Genomic DNA, 15,840 nt, shown 5'->3' with positions numbered 1-15,840 from the left:
ACTATACATACATACATATATAGAGAGAGACAGACAGACAGACAGAGAGAAAAGACCTAGAATCTTATCTTAAGAAGTACTCATCATTTGGTGACTGGCTTAGCAAATTATGGTTTATCATGACTGCGCAGTAAGAGATGATTTCAGAGAATCCTGGGAAGCCCGCTATGACCTGATAACAGCGAAGTGAGCAGAACTAAGGAACGCGTTTGTACAAGGACGACCACCTCGTAAAGAAAAAATATTTCGAAGAACTTGAGAGCATGATCTGTCATGTCTCCAGAGGACACTGGATGAAGCATGTTACTCATTCCCTAAGAGAGAGGTAACGATTTCAAAGTGTTCTGCAATTCAAAATTCAAGAGAGGAACTAGTCAAATTCACAGACGTTACAACGCCATGCAAACCCAAGAACTCTATGCGCATGTGTACAGCAGAAAAGCTGCGGTTTTAGAATTCACGACGCTGACAAACTCCAGTAGGGGGCAGTCACCATATCGGCTAGAGCGTCCATCTAGTGGAGAAGGACATTCTACCCTTCCTCACTCGTTGCCTCTGGAAGACCAGGAAGTGTAGGTTACATATCCCAGAATTCAACGCTCTCTCCTTCCTTCTGCTGTGGCTGCCATTGGGGCTACGGTAGGTGATCCGAGGGACTGACCGGGGAATCCGGGGCCATCCGCGGCTCAGACTGCTTTCCCACCTCATTCCCGAAGGCAGCCTGAAGGGAGGGGCAAGGACTCTTGGGGCCTCAGGTCTAGGGAGGCGGGTGGGTGTCCTGGAGGCCTACAAGGAGCTCTTCGCGATTACTCTCTCCACAGCGCCGCAGCCATGGCTATCCGGTACCCCATGGCCGTGGGCCTCAACAAAGGCCACAAAGTTACGAAAAACGTTTCGAAGCCGCGACACTGCCGCCGCCGTGGGGTGAGTGGAAAGCTGAGTCCGGCGAGCACAAGGGGTGACGGGAATGGGGGGAGGGGAGCGGTGGCGGTTCTCCCTGGGTGTGCGCACGCGCAGGGGTGCCTCGCGGCTGGGGGTCCCGGGTCGGCCTGGTGCACATGGCCTCTAGGGCTGGGGCGCTGCCGGGAGCCGCTAGCCCAGTGGTGGGTTTGGGGCAAGGAGTGTATCGGCCTGGGGAGAGTCGGTGCTCTAGCCCTGCTTAGTTAGCATTTCTGTGGCCGGGAGGATCGTGGCTTTAGAGCAGAGAGGGAACGACCCTTAGAAACTGCTAATCCAGTTTTATCCGTTTTACAAAATGGAGGAATCGAGCTCCAGAGAGGCCTCGGCCCTCGTGGAATAGCCATGGGTAGTTGGACCTAGCCTAACAACAGTTTCTCCTATTTCTGCCCCTCTCTCGATGATCAGGCCTGATGAGTGGGTGGGTGGCTGTGCCCACATGCTCAAAAGACAGAATAAATGCGTTGGGCTTTTTTAATTGGTGCCCATAGAACAGTTTTTCTCATGTTCCCAAAAATTTGCAGTGGGAGAAATAGGGAGTCCATAGAATAACCAGTCTTTTCTATTTGTTTTTGGCAAGCTCACAGAATCCGTGGTCTGGGATGCTTTGTGCCTTGGCACAGCTGGCCCCGATTTGTTGTATTTTTTTTTTTTTTAGCATTTTACTGAAATAGAATGAACTGCAGTTAAGTGGAAGTTTTAAGAGCAGGATAGATGACTTTTTACTTATTCTTTATTCAAGTGGAGGCAATAGTAGGTAGCTTTTTACTTGGTGCTTTTTTAGCTCTTTAAGATTAATAAAATTTCCAGGAGTATGCCTTAGTAGCTGTGTATTCTCTGTCCTCCCCCTCCTTGCCTCCACAGACAGAGCTAGCTAGAATGGTGTTCATATTTGTTCAGTGAATGAACTTCCTAGACTAGGTCTAGAACCTGTTGGTAATTCTGGAGGCCTTTCTGATTTGTTTTCATTACACACTGATTAAGGTATGCAGAATAGTTTCTTCACACCAGGCCTGTGAAAGAGGTAGAGTAAATTTTATAAAGAAAACAGGCTCTGAGGTTATGTGATCACATAAGGATTCAAACTCAGTGTTCAAAGCACTAGGCCACCTTGTGCTTGGGCTAGTGGGGTCAGTCTGTAGAGGTTAATTTCCTGGTGTTTCATTTCAGTTTAACAAGCACTGTGTTCATTGTTAGACAGCAAGACTACAAAGACAAAAATAAAATTAGCTGCACTCAAGAGGCTTGTTTTATTGGGGGAAAGGGCACATGTGTACAGTATGTAAAACCAGTTTTGTGGGGGATGGGCTGGAACACTTAAAAATCATGAAAGACCTTATGTAGGTAATATTTCCTGAGCTATACTAGTAAAGAAGGTAGCTCTTCCAGTTTTATTCTGCAAAGGCTCAGACCTAGAGGCATGGGGGGTGGGGGGGACTTAAAGTAGGCCAGTTGGATTGGAACATTGAACCTCAGGGAAAGAAGTAAATCCATTTGAAAAGTTAGGATGGGAACAGGTTGTAATTGATTTAAAAGCCAAACAGAGTAGTTTCTATTTTGTCCTAGAAAGCAAGATGGTAGCTACAGAAGGCCCTTGAGCTTGAGGGACATGGTCACTTCTGCATTAAGAATATCAATATGGGAGCTGTGTGGAAAATAGAATGAGAGCACTAATGAGGAGCCTATTGCAGTGGCCCAAACAAAAGGTGATGATGAGAGTCTGAATTAGGGTGATAGCAACAAGTAAGAGAATAGGGACAAGGGATGTAAGAGATATTATGGTGGTAGAATTGACAAGATTTGACAACTGATCAGATGGGGGGGGTAGTAAAGTTTGGGGGAACCATGGCTTGCACCAGTAAAGAGTTTTCATGAAGGATTATCTTGGGTTCAGATTCGTATTGGTGTGGCACAGTGTCTGGCAGCCAAAGATCTCTTAAAAACTATCCTTTCCTTTCAGGGAGGGACCTCTAGTAAGAGATAGGTTGATGTGAAATGTTGGTGACCACTCAAAGGTAGCCCACTTAGAGGTGGTATAGAAGCAACTTGGCATAGGAAAAAAAGCACTGAATTTTCAGTCCCAAGTAATTTAGTTATATCTGCAAAATAGGGATTGTGGGATTTAGAACTGGAAGGGACTTTATGATATTCTAGCTTATTTTATATTCCAGAGGAAATTAAGGTCCAAAAAGGGAAATTATATGCTAAGGTTTTTCAGTAAATAACTAAGCAAGAATTAAATAAGCATTTATTTACCTTGTTTTCAATGGAAATTCACTGATCATCTGTGTTCTTTGTTCTCAGGATGATACAAAAATATTTTCTGTCCCTCAGAGGTCAGGGTTTGGTCCCTGCCCTTCTCCAGGGAAAGTTATCTTTTTCATCTCATGGTAGTACTTTTGGGGCCTGATCAAACCTTTGTCTTTTAATAGCGCTTGACCAAACACACAAAGTTTGTGAGAGATATGATCCGGGAGGTGTGTGGATTTGCCCCTTATGAAAGGCGGGCCATGGAATTGTTAAAAGTCTCCAAGGATAAGCGAGCCCTTAAGTTCATCAAAAAGAGGGTAGGTGTGAGTTCATGGGGGTAGACAGGGGTATGATGATCATTCCTCTCTCTAATGCCTTTTTGTTGTTAGGTGGGAACTCACATCCGAGCCAAGAGGAAGAGAGAGGAGCTCAGCAATGTCCTAGCTGCCATGAGGAAGGCTGCTGCCAAGAAAGACTAAACTGGACCCTACCAACCTTCCCCACTTACCCAATAAAGATTTGACAAATAGGCTTGTGTTCTGTACCCCATCTGTTATGATAGTGAATAAGTGACTTGCCCAGAGTCACAGGGCTAAGTAAGTATGTCAAGTGTCTGAGGCTGGATTTGAACTCAGGTCCTCCTGACTGTGGCCAGTGCTCTATTCACTGCACCAGCTAACCGCCCCTAGTGAACAAACTTTTGTCAAGCACTTTTAAGATTTTGGGGAGGTGGGAAAGAGAAAATAACACTGCCCTCATCCTTAAGCCATAGTAGCCCAGTAGTCCTGTTTTTGCCAGGGCTTGTTTTCAATCGAGGTTTAAATGAATGGGTAAAGAGGAAAGATAAAACTTAAGAATACGAGCACAAAAGGATGGTGATTTGAGGGCAATCTCCTTTGGTGAGCAAGGGCTTCGAGATGAAGTCTCAACAAAATGCATTTTGTTAAGTGTTTATATCATATAGGCTAGGCACTGTTAAGCACCAGACATCCAAAGAGTTGTTAAAGGAGTCCTTGTTAATCTGTGAGTGCCCCACCCTCTTTCCCAGCAAAAATAAGAGGCAGTATCCATTTTTAGGGGCTCTTCAGGAAAGAATATTAATTCAAATTGCCACTGGGGATTTTTGATGAGTGGGCCCCTTAGTACCTTTAGTCTGATAAACTGATGATGTGTTATGATCAAGAAAAAGATGGCCAGACACCAGTACTGGAAATGATTTATCATAAATTACATTTTCAAGCACAACAGACCTCTAAATTAAATTGCTCAGCTATAATTCTGTATGAAACCATGAATGGGTTTCCCTGGCAGTCTAGCAGCATCACTGATCCTTGAAGCTTCTGTCCATGTTGCCAGTCTCTGGAATTTGTTTGGCTGAACCTTCCCTCCCCTTACAGTCTGAAAGCTCATCGTTCCACGGTTTCCTCCTGGGGAAAAACGATGTCAAAGATCTCATTGTAGTGCTCCACAAAGTGTGTTTCCAGCCCTTCAGTAATGAAGCTTGCAAGGTCATAATAATCCTTCTTGTTCTCTGCAGGGAGGATAACACAGGTGACTCCTGCTCTTTTGGCCTACAAGGATAATGAACAAAATCCGGAATAAATGGCTGGCAGAACCTACCCTGGCCAACTCAGGCTGGTACTTGTGCTGGTCTTTTAATGCCTGGGCCCCAACAATAGAATCACCAAGGATCTGAGCACAATCCTTTTAAGTAGTATGGAACCAATGAATGCTTCTGAGCAGGAGATAAAACTGAATTACTTCGTTTGAGAGCTTCTCTTGGGAGAGTACTAACATTCTCCTCTCATCTTTCCCCAAATATCTTGGTATAATAGAGCATGCGGGAATATCAACTAAAACCTAATGAATAAGCATGTAAATAAAAATACTGGGTGAAAAAACATTGGGTTCTAACCCCACCACTAATAAGATTTTGTAAGCTTTAACGCCAAGAACTGATTCTATCCACAAGGCACTACACATGAAGTGCTTAAGTGTTGAATGTTAAGTAAGAATGCTTAAGTGTTAAGTTGAAAGTCAACTTCTTCGGGTGTCAGCTATCTCATCGTTAAATGGGGATATTACTGAACACTAGGCCAGATGACTTAGGAGAAACAATGCATAATCCTCATTTCTAGGGGGCTTTTAAAACCCCCTCACTGTCTCCTCTTCCCCCCGGCCCCAGGGAGTACAAGTAACATCCCCCATTTTACAGGATCAGAGAAAGGAAGTGAGGTAATAGAGCTAAATCAGCGGGAACCAGAACTTGAATTAGAACTTGCTTAGTAGAGTCTAGCAGTCTCAAGCACTTACAGCAATGGTTTTCTCCTTAATGCCTCCCACAGGAAGGATCTTGCCAGTGAGAGACACTTCCCCTGTCATGGCCACGTTCTGCCGAATGGGCTGGTTCATGGCCAAGGACAGCAATGCAGTGACAATAGTGCAGCCTGCACTGGGACCATCCTTGGGAGTTGCCCCCTGTGAAGAAGAGGACAGAGGGCTTATAGGTTGATGCAAAGTTGGGCTGCTTTCCCCCAACTGTTGGATAAGGCAAGGATTAGGGGTTTGAGGACCAGGAGGAATGGGGAGGGTGAGGGGGGGGGGCTGTATACTTACCTCAGGCACATGCAGGTGGATGTGTGAGGCCAGCAGGAAATCATTGGAAGGGTCCTTACGCATTAAGAATGCCCGGGCAAACGTGTATGCAATCTTGGCACTTTCTTTCATGATGTCCCCCAGCTGACCTGTCACCTCTATGCTCCCATCTTTGCTATCTGTTTCCTTGGGGCGCCGTGGTGAGGTCTCAATGAACAAGGTAGAGCCTCCTGAGGTAGAGAAAGAGACCAATGGATCAGGCTCATAGCTAAGTAGTGCTGGTTATAACAAGGAAGACATGTCCTGGCTCACTGGGGCCTTTAATGGTCTCCTACTCTGGCTTGGTTTTGGCCTTGACCTGTGTAACTCTCCCAGCTAGCCAGCCTCCCTCAGGAGTGCAGATCCTCTCTGAACTCTGCAGCAAGACTGACTGCACTGCCCAGTGTCACAGGGCCACTCTAGCCTGGTGTGCCCACTCTTCTTGCCTCTTCCTGCTTATGTAGTTCCCTAGCTTCCAACAGTTGTGATCCTCACCTTATTACCTCAACTCCTACTCCTCTTTCAAAGGCCAACTCATACCATCTCTTCCAAGAAGTCTTCCTTGACTCACCCCTCCCACTTCAGACTTCATCTCAGTTCTTTCTACCTCTAATGATCAGGATATGCATTATAATCATTTGTGTCTTCTCTTCAAAGGGTTCCACTTCCCCAACGCCGGCATGTCACAGAGGACCATTACTTATCAGCCCCACCTCTTTCCCTATCTTACCCATGGCTGTCCATGCCAGACCCATGACCACGCCTGGTGGTGTTACATCATACATGCGCTCCACAGTGAAGAGGGGCTTCCCTACAAAGTCCTGTAGGTTGTCAGGTGTTATTTCCACAGACTCCATCTCCCCACTGACTAGCTTGTAGGCAGATTTTCTTAACATCTGAGGAAGAATTTCACCAGTTAGTTTGATACAAATAGTTATTGGATTGGGGGCAGGGAGGCAATGGGGAGGTCTGACCGGGTTAGTTCTCTGCTCAAGACACTTGTTGGCTCTATTGCCCCTGACCAAAACAAACAAAAAAGACAACTCCTTTCTCCCTCTCCCTACCACCCCTACCCTTACCTGGTGCCCCCATGTGGGTGGTCCCTCCATGTTGGAATGTTCAGATTATCTCCACTCTGCCATTCTGTCCATGAGGCCTTTCCTAACCCCTCAGGTATTACCCTGATATCTAAGATAAGGAACTATTCTGTTTGTGCCTGGTACACAGTAAGGGCTTGACCAATGCTGGCTGAATCGAACAACCTGAAGGCTCACCTTCTCCACCTGCTTCTGCAGGTTTCGGACACCACTCTCTCGGCAGTACTGCTTGATAAGAAGGGTCAGCACATCTGATGAGACTTTGGTCTTGCTTTCATCCAGACCACAAAGGATTCGGGCCTGAGGGACCAGGTAACGCTGAAAGGAAAACCAACTCATCAGTTTAATGCGTGTGTTGAGGGAACGAGAAAGGGAAGAATCCTTCCACCTCTTATACTTTCTCCCTCATTTCACTGAAAATTAAGAGTTGGAAATTTATTATCTTTTTCTGCCCAGTGCCAGAATCCTCTACTGGCCATAGTGTTGCCTTGGTCACACACCCCAAGGCTGCTACCTTCGGATATAAGACAGTAATGACAACTAGTGTCAGAGGATACGAGTAGTCAGTCTGGCGTCCAAGTAAAAAGCTTACTGCCTCAAATAGAAACGAAATGTTTACATTTCAATGGTGCTTCCAACTCTTAGTAGCTTACACTTACACAGTTTTACTTTGCTCACAACAAACTTGTGAGATTCAACAATCACAGAAAGGTCTTCTCATTTCACTGATAATACAGAATCTCAGACCTCAGCCTGTCACTTCAAGGGCTGTCTAATCCATACCTAAATAAATTAAGCCCTTGTACAACGTTCCTGGTTAAGTGGCTGGATGGAAGATCTTCAATTAGAATGAACTCATGACCTTGTGAAATAGTTAGTCCCACTTCTTGGTACCTCTAAGACAAATAATTCTATCCATAAATAATGAATATCCACAAGATACATAGGTGTGGACTAGGATACACAGTGACAGGTGGTTAGATGAGGAAGAGGACCCTCAAAGGCAGCTGGGTGAGGTGGATAGTGATCACAAGACCTTCATGTACTTCCCCACCTCAGGGTATTTAGAGGGAAAACTTGGCAGCTGTCATTTGGTAGGAGGTGGCGTCCCTAGGAGTTTCAGAACCCTACCCAAGGCCCCAGAAAAAGGCTGGAGGAAAAGACTATGGTTCCCACATCAGACTGGGCAGGAAAGAGTGGAGCACAAAGGCTCAGAACTTCTCTCACCTCTGCAATGGCCAGTTTCTCCTCAGCCACGTAGCCAGAGACATTGATCATCTCCATCCTGTCTCTCAGGGGCTCAGGGATGGTTTCTATAACATTGGCTGTGCAGATGAACAGAACCTGGAGAAAGCCAGACTTATGAAGCAGTTGGTACCTGTACTAACCTAAGCATAGCCATGGGTCCATTAGGACTCAGTGTCTGTGGCCCATGGTAGAAAGATCAATACATACCTTGGACAGATCCACTGGGACATCTAGATAGTGGTCCAGAAAGTTCGAGTTTTGCTCTGGATCTAGAAGCTCAAGCAATGCAGAAGAGGGGTCTCCCTGGTAGCCCCGCCCGATCTTATCCACCTGTAGCACATTGTGGAAGATCTAGTTGGTCCCTCTCTTCACATATAGGAGGTGGACCCTAAGACTCAGAACTGAAAACAATACAGAGTATCTAGCCCAAAGCCCTCAGTAGAGATGAGGACCCTGAAATTCGAACAGCTTACAGGACTTGCCCAAGGTGACCTGCTGGACTTCACCCAATCTGTATTCTGATTGCTAACAACCACTCCCCAATCCCACTATCTTCCCTGGCAATCATGCACAGGGGCTTAAACCACCTGCCTTCACTTGGACCATAACAAGGCAAGAGAGCAGTCTAACCAGCTCAAGGACTCCAGAGTCACTGGTGCCATTTCTCTTCAGAATGGGGATACTAGGAAATGAAACGCTCTGCCTAGGGTGGCACCCAGGCCAGCTTGTCAATGAGAAACACTCTTCTCGCTCCCCATACTCTGACCCCTAGTCCCTTGCATGACAAGAACGGGGGGAAATCTTTGTCCATAACTGTACAGCCTGAATGATGAGCCAGACCTTGGGCTTGTTTTAAAACCAAGGTTTCTAAAGCAACCTTCTGGGTTTAAGGTATTAACTCTACCTGGCACGTGACTTCTACCCCAAGTACCCCAATTGGTACCGAGTTCCCTATTTCAAGAGGTGTTTGAGGAAAGGCTGCCCAACCTGAAGAGATGAGCTCTACATATAGGAAATGATGGGAGTTCCTTTTCCCTGGCCCTTAGAAAATGTCACAGTTGTCTATCAGTGAGGGACAACAAGTACTCAGAATCTGACCAAAAGTATTGGTGGTGAGGTTACCCACTCCAATTTTCACAGGTTTTTCCTATAGCTACTAAGTTGAACCTAGTAGAAAATGCATCCCCTGGGCACCTGGCTATTTTCACAGGCCCAACACAAATATTCTGAGCAGGTTCCCCAGATGGGATAGAACAAATGCTTTTCACAAGGGGCAGACACACAACCTCATCGATTAGAATCAAGGGGTTTTCCGTCTTAGTCTTTTTCAGACACTGGATGATCTTCCCTGGCATGGCCCCAACATATGTCCTCCTAGAGAAAAGAAGCCACAGTGGAGTTAAAACTTAAACAAAGGTTTGTTGAACTGAACTGAATTTCTGGGGAACATTATGGAAATGGATAAAGAGGAGCCCAAATGTGTCTTTCTATTGAAACATTTCAAAGGACCATTTAATACACAAAGTAGTGTCAAAACAAATGTTTTTTTTTTTTTTAAAGCAATCGGGGTTAAGTAACTTGCTCAAGGTTACACGGCCAGGTATTTCTGGGTGGGTGCTAAGTGTCTGAGCCTGGATTCGATCCCCAGGTCACCCTGACACTGGAGCCGGTGCTCTTACTTGCTGTGCTACCTGGCCGCCCCTAAAACAAATGTTTTTTAATATCATCCAGTTAACTCTTTAGCTATTATAGGTCTATATGGATACTGAGTATGCCTGAAGGTAAGGTTAATTTTGTGGCTCTCTGCCATTATCTTGGAGAGTCAGCCTTGGGGTAGCAGAAAGAACAGTGGAATCAGGAGCCCCAAATTCAAATCCTGGCTCCCAAATTAGTGTACACGGGCAACTCCTTGATAGCCTTCTTGTACCCCAGTTTCTTCTCTTCAGTATATTTGAGATTTTTGCATTTCCCAACGCATGGGCTTGTAGCAGAAAAGTGCTTGGTAAACCTCAAAGCTTCTAAGCACATGAAAAGGTTGACTGTCATAGTAATAATGAAATCTTTTAAAAATATAGCTGTTATCTACCACAAGGCTCTCCATGAGAGGACTTGAGATTTTTGGACTATAGATCATAAAATATTTAATGACTCCCACCCAAACGTAATAGGATATAAGCCAAATATCTCTTACGTAATGTACCTTTAACATATTTATCATTACTACATTATTATTTATTATTAAGCTCCAAAGAACCTTGAAAGATCAGCAGGAAGGACACTGTTATCTCCATTTTATAGAGCAGAATAAGGCTTCAAAAGGAAGCAACCTGTCTGAAGTCATCAAGCTGATAATGGGCAGGAGGACAGAGATTCCAATTTTCTAAATCCAGGATCCCTTCCCTTCCCCTACCCAACAAGCCTCTAATCCACACACTGCCAAATTCAGACTGGAATCCACCCCTATTCCAGACTGGCAAAAGCTACACAGTTAAACAGGGAACAGTTATGAAGTGGGACTTATTCCATTAAAGTATAAAAGGAAAAGTAGTTCTCAATGTTCAGTTTTTTCAAGGACTTTGCCTCAGTCATTCATCGATCACTTGGGTAATTTCCTCAAAGAGTTATTTTCTCACATCCTCTCAAAAGGCCATCTTATTGAAACAAAAGCCTTGGTTCTTTTGTCATAAATCGAGATGAGTCAGGACAAGCCTGACCTCCACAATGTAGCCTTTTCCCTCTACCCTCTCAACTCCCCATTCAGTCACTTCTCCTTGGGGAGCAAAGAATGCTAGAGCTGCAGGGGACTTTAAAAGGCTTCTCCTAGTCTTCTTTGTGTTGTGGCCCTGCAACCCCCATCTGACAGTCTGGAGCCTAAGGATTCTCGGTACTGTTTTTAAATGCATAAATTAAAATACAGAGGATTATAAAAGAAATCGATTACACTGAAATATGTCATCATAACTTTTTTTTAAAGCTCACAGAACCCAGGTTAAAAACTCCTGTTCTAATTCAAGCCTCTCACTTTACTGATAGAAATCCCTAAGGTCACAGATTGACCTCTTTGCCAAAGCCCAGCTCAAGAATACCAGGAAAGTCCTCACCAAAAGGTTCAGTGTCCCCAAATTCCACTGAATATCCTTGCCTTCAACAAGATTAGTAGTTCCTGAAGGGAAGACTCACATGAGGATCATAGCTTTAGAAACAGACAGGACTTAAAAATTCTCTTCAAATCTTCCCTAAGCATGCTGGGAATCTGAACTTCTCTCTTCTGACTCCAAACCCAGTGCTATTCCCATTGTACCCCAATGCCTCTTCTCTATGCTTCTCTGTGCTTCACAACACAGGACCAGGCACCCAAGGTGGGCTCTCAACAAACAAGCACACACCTGATGCTACTAAACAGACAGCAATGACTGAGGCAGAATAAGTGGGCTGCACATGAGTACTAATGCCATCTGCATGAAGGTCACTGAGACAAGGAAGACCTTAGACAAATAACCTTATCTTTCTGAGCCTCAGCTTCCTCATCTATAAAACCAAAGTCAAACAAGAAAGACACCTCTAAGGTCTAAATCTCAGGAAAGCCTCAGCAAATAAGTTACCATATCTAATTCACTCCTAACTGTATGCTGCAGACCACAAATGCCTTAAAGGTTCAGAGGTTGGGAAGAACAACAAAGGCTTGAAATGATCAGAGAGGGTGGACCATGAGCTTAAGCCTTGGAGAGACGGAAGAGTCTGAACAAAGCAATGTCTTCTCAATGCTCTCACAGGACTCAGGCCAGAGGGACTTACCTGTGTCCCTTGATTTCTGCCACGTCAGTCATGCCTCCAACACTAAATCGGAAATACTCTCTATTCAAAGCTCTTGCAATGGAGCGAGCAATGCTCGTCTTGCCCACTCCGGGAGGACCATAGAAACAAAGGATCTTCCCTTGTGTTGATCCTCGGAGTTGGCTCACAGCAATGAATTCCTGAACACAGGAAGGAAGTTATTATGGTCAGGAATCCTCTAGCTGACACACACTATAGCTAGGCACCCCATCTCCCAAGACTGAAGTTACGGTGGAGAGCTTATGGATTCTGCTCAGGGTCACATGCAAACAGAGTAGCCTGACTGCTTGACTCTCACACTCCCTCTAGGATACTTTCTATGATATTCATCCCCATATACTTTAGCACCTATAGCAGACCATCTAGCATTAAATTACATCTAACACTAGCCTGCATTCTGTTTTATATTCTTAGCATCTAACACACTGCTTGGCACATGGGAGGTGCTTAATAAATGCTTACTAATAAAGTAAGCTTTTGGATCAATTGTCAATAAAGATGTAATATTATCAATTGAAATATTTGTAAAAAGCGGTTAGCACAGCGCCCAGCACAGAACAGGTGCTCTATAAATGTTTATTCCCTTTCCCTCCCTGGATCAGTTGATGGATTGCATTGGGCTGACCCCAGGAGAGAACAGTGACTCTCACCACCCTGAATAGAGACATCTTGCTGTTATTAAGGCAGCTAGTGCTAATGATGATTTGAAATGAGTCTGCACTCCACTAAAACCTCCAGACTGTCTGTTGTGAGATTCCACCCAACCAACATGTGAGTTAAACCCTCCTGGATTCTTGTCAAATACATTAAACAAGCCAGCTATTCTGTCATCCAAGTCCTGACAACAATGTCTCAGACACTCTGCTGGTGACCTCCCCCCAACCCAACGATGACAAAACAGTTCTTTGGCTCTAATTACTCAATCAGTCATTTATCCACTTAACTGTACTATCACCTTGTCCTCAAGGATGGGCATGAGAGACTATGTTAAATGTTTTGCTGAAATCCAGGTATACTAAGTCTATGTCCCTCTCCTGAGTTTAGTAACCCTGTTAAAAAAAAGAGAAGGAAATCAAGGCTCTCAAACTGGAGTCTGGGTCGGTGTGACAGCAGGAGGCTGCAGCATGCAGAAAAGAGAAGCTTACCAAGATGCGCTTCTTGACATCCTCCATGCCATAATGATCTTCCTCCAGGACTTCCTTGGCTCGGGCCAGATCTAGATTCTCATCGCTTTGTTTCCCCCAGGGTATGGAAGTTAACCAGTCCAAGTAATTTCGGGTGACACTGAATAATATACAAATCCAATGAACTAACTTTGATTTAACCGAAGAGTCTAAATCAGAGGTGTGAAATGCTAAACACTCCTCTGGGGCCCCTAATATCAACATTCTCAAGTGGAGTCCTAACCAGATTAAAAATTAAACTGGGAAATATTTAGCAAAATAAGTAAAAATACAATAGAACACAGTGTTAAATCAATATGCAGCCTGAAGATATTTTTTTTTTATTTTTTGCTTTTTGGAGGGGGGAAAGCAGGGCAATTTGGGCTAAGTGACTTGCAAAAGGTCACATAGCTATTAAGTGTTAAGTGTCTGAGGCCGAATTTGAACTCAGATCCTCCTGACTCCAGGGCTGGTGCTCTATTCACTGTGCCACCTAGCCGCCCCAAGGTATTTTCAACTGGAGTTTGACACCATAGATCTAAACCATACTCTGTGGTTCAAACTGATCTTGTTTTTCACACATGGCCATTTCCTGTCTCTATACCTTTGCACAGGCTGTCCCTCAAGCCTGGAATGCCCTCTCTACCTTTGCCTCTCATAATCCCTGGGTTTCCTTCAAAGCTCAGCTTACATGCTACCTCCTACAAGATGTCTTTCCCGATCCATTCCCAACCCCACTCAGCCAAGCAGAAAATTATCTTCTATTTGCTTTTTGGGTCCTTATATGTGCAGCTACTGTTTCTCTTGATAACATGTAAGCCCTTGGAGGCCAGATACTGTTTGGATTTCCCCCTCTCTCCAGTATAGAGTATGGCATGTGGCAGTTATGCAATAAAGGCTTGCTGATTCCTAGGACAGGAATGGAAGAGACTAGTTATCTGTGACTCTTCTACATGGGATGTCTTTGGGTCAGGCAGATGCTGGGCTAGGATTTCAAATGGGTCAAGAGTCTGGGGCATTCTGCTTGCAGGCCAAGGGGACATTTGGGCTTGATGTATGGAAAAACTTCCTAACAATTAGAAAAGTGCCAATCCCTTGCTCAAGAAGCTTCAGTGGCTTCCTACTGCCTCTAGGATGAAAATACAGTTATCCCTTCCACATCTTGGGGATTAAAGGCATGGCACCCCCTCCATCTGGAAAAATCTGTGTAAATTATTTTGGCTCTTCCTTCACACCTGAGAAGTCTGATTTTTTTCTTTTTCTTCTATGGGGTATTTACAGTACCTTATTGTAAAATTTGGATTGATATTAAACAATACTACACATATATTTCTTATGCTGAACAATATCAAAACCTCAATGGGAAAAGTGATGATGTGGAAGGAAATAACTATACACACTTGTGCCTGGCATTTAAACTCCTGCACAATCTGGTTCTAATCTTGTCTTCAAAACTGATTTCACATTCCTCTCTCTCTCATTATTCCCTCCCTTTATGCTTCAGACACATGGGTCTACTTGGTATCTCCCAGCTTTATGCCTGGAACACCTCAGATTCTTGAAATCCCCAGCTCCTTTCAGGGTTCAGCTTAAGGGGCACCTCCTACATAAGGCCCTTCTTGATTTGTTCCTCTAGTCCCCAGTGTCCCATGGATCCCAGATATGACTCATTTGTGTTTCCCCAGAGTAAAATGTTAATAAGCTTCTTGAGGAAAGATATGGTTCTATTTTTTGTTTTAGTATCCATAGGACAATGCCCTGGAACACAGGAAGCTCTCAAATTAAATTAATTCTCAAATCCTTCCAAATCTCCCTGCAACATCTCTCAAATTTCTGCCTGTTCGTTCCTTCTGCTTCTACCAGGGACAGTGGAAGATGTGGGATAAGACAATAGGTCTTTAACAGGTTTTCCCACATCGACTCTCCCCTCAATGCATTTAGCCTTCATACTACTTATTGCCAGAAGAACACCTAATTACCCACCTTCAGAATATCACCTCTTATGTAGGGCTCTGGTTGCATCACTCCCAAGTTAAAAACATTTCAACAGCTCTTTACTTCTTAATAAGTAAATGCCAACCCCTTTTCTGGATACTAAATGCCCTTAAGCAGCTACCCTCCTACTCTAGTCTCTTCTCATATAATATTCTCCAACTCCTACTGGCAAATGGGGCTACTTTCTTTCCCCTGAAAACACCCTGTACTTTCTCAGCCCTGTACTGTGTGTTCATCTTGCCCCTTACATCTTTAACATCCTCTGCTCTCTCTGTCAGCTAGGAAGCAAGATGCGAGTCTGAAAGGCGTGCATTAGGAGAGACAAGGGTAAGAGATGCTGCTGAAGAGAACAGTACCAGGAGAGGAGGGGCTTAAGAAAGAACCTTAAACTGATAAAAGGAAAAACTGATATACTAGGCTGCTGGCTATTTAGTTGGGGGAGGGAGAGCAAGGAGAGAGGAAGAATGGAGGGACAGAGGGGGACAAACAATTTCTGAGAAAGCTGAAGACAATCAGAGCAGAAACTTCTTGTGTAATTAAGGGAAGGATGCTGGGGTTGGTAACTCGCTGAAGGTGGATCTCAAGTCCTGAAATATGCCAGCCCAAGCTTCGTGGAATGGGAACCAGAAGCAGATCAGTCATGCCCAGCTTCTCCAAGGGCC

At 44.6% G+C, this 15,840-nt stretch overlaps 2 protein-coding genes across 2 annotated transcripts; one reads left to right on the top strand and one right to left on the bottom strand.

Annotated features, from left to right (window-relative positions):
• Nucleotides 1-480: 480 nt before the first annotated feature.
• On the top strand, nt 481-3,737 carry RPL36 (ribosomal protein L36). Its single transcript, XM_069086732.1, has 4 exons — nt 481-639; nt 822-924; nt 3,390-3,524; nt 3,597-3,737. The coding sequence occupies exons 2-4, from the start codon at nt 832-834 to the stop codon at nt 3,684-3,686; spliced, it is 318 nt and encodes a 105-aa protein (XP_068942833.1). The 5' UTR covers nt 481-639; nt 822-831; the 3' UTR covers nt 3,687-3,737.
• Nucleotides 3,738-4,411: 674 nt separating this feature from the next.
• On the bottom strand, nt 4,412-15,636 carry LONP1 (lon peptidase 1, mitochondrial). Its single transcript, XM_069086731.1, has 10 exons — nt 13,166-15,636; nt 11,982-12,160; nt 9,473-9,560; nt 8,394-8,516; nt 8,166-8,282; nt 7,116-7,256; nt 6,572-6,737; nt 5,824-6,032; nt 5,521-5,685; nt 4,412-4,778 (listed from the first exon to the last, which is right to left on the bottom strand). Exons 1-10 carry the CDS (start codon nt 13,406-13,408, stop codon nt 4,614-4,616), a joined length of 1,596 nt encoding a protein of 531 aa, XP_068942832.1. The 5' UTR covers nt 13,409-15,636; the 3' UTR covers nt 4,412-4,613.
• Between the last annotated feature and the right edge of the window lie 204 nt (nt 15,637-15,840).

This window comes from Petaurus breviceps, unplaced genomic scaffold, assembly GCF_028583685.1.
Source record: "Petaurus breviceps papuanus isolate PSGF00001 unplaced genomic scaffold, PetGlider_PUasm1.0 180, whole genome shotgun sequence".
NCBI classification, from domain to species: domain Eukaryota; kingdom Metazoa; phylum Chordata; class Mammalia; order Diprotodontia; family Petauridae; genus Petaurus; species Petaurus breviceps.
The sequence above is the reverse complement of the archived record's forward strand: the minus strand, read 5'-3'. Positions and strand labels throughout refer to the sequence as shown.

Excerpts from the sequence above, each read along its gene's own strand:
- RPL36 (XM_069086732.1), top strand. The coding sequence starts at position 832 with ATGGCTATCCGGTACCCCATGGCCGTGGGCCTCAACAAAGGCCACAAA. Across the intron at positions 925-3,389 it reads GACACTGCCGCCGCCGTGGG|CGCTTGACCAAACACACAAA; the intron begins GTGAGTGGAAAG and ends GTCTTTTAATAG. Across the intron at positions 3,525-3,596 it reads TTAAGTTCATCAAAAAGAGG|GTGGGAACTCACATCCGAGC; the intron begins GTAGGTGTGAGT and ends TTTTGTTGTTAG.
- LONP1 (XM_069086731.1), bottom strand. The coding sequence starts at position 13,408 with ATGTTGATATTAGGGGCCCCAGAGGAGTGTTTAGCATTTCACACCTCT. Across the intron at positions 12,161-13,165 it reads ATGTCAAGAAGCGCATCTTG|GAATTCATTGCTGTGAGCCA; the intron begins GTAAGCTTCTCT and ends TCCTGTGTTCAG. Across the intron at positions 6,738-7,115 it reads TGCAGAAGCAGGTGGAGAAG|ATGTTAAGAAAATCTGCCTA; the intron begins GTGAGCCTTCAG and ends ATTCTTCCTCAG.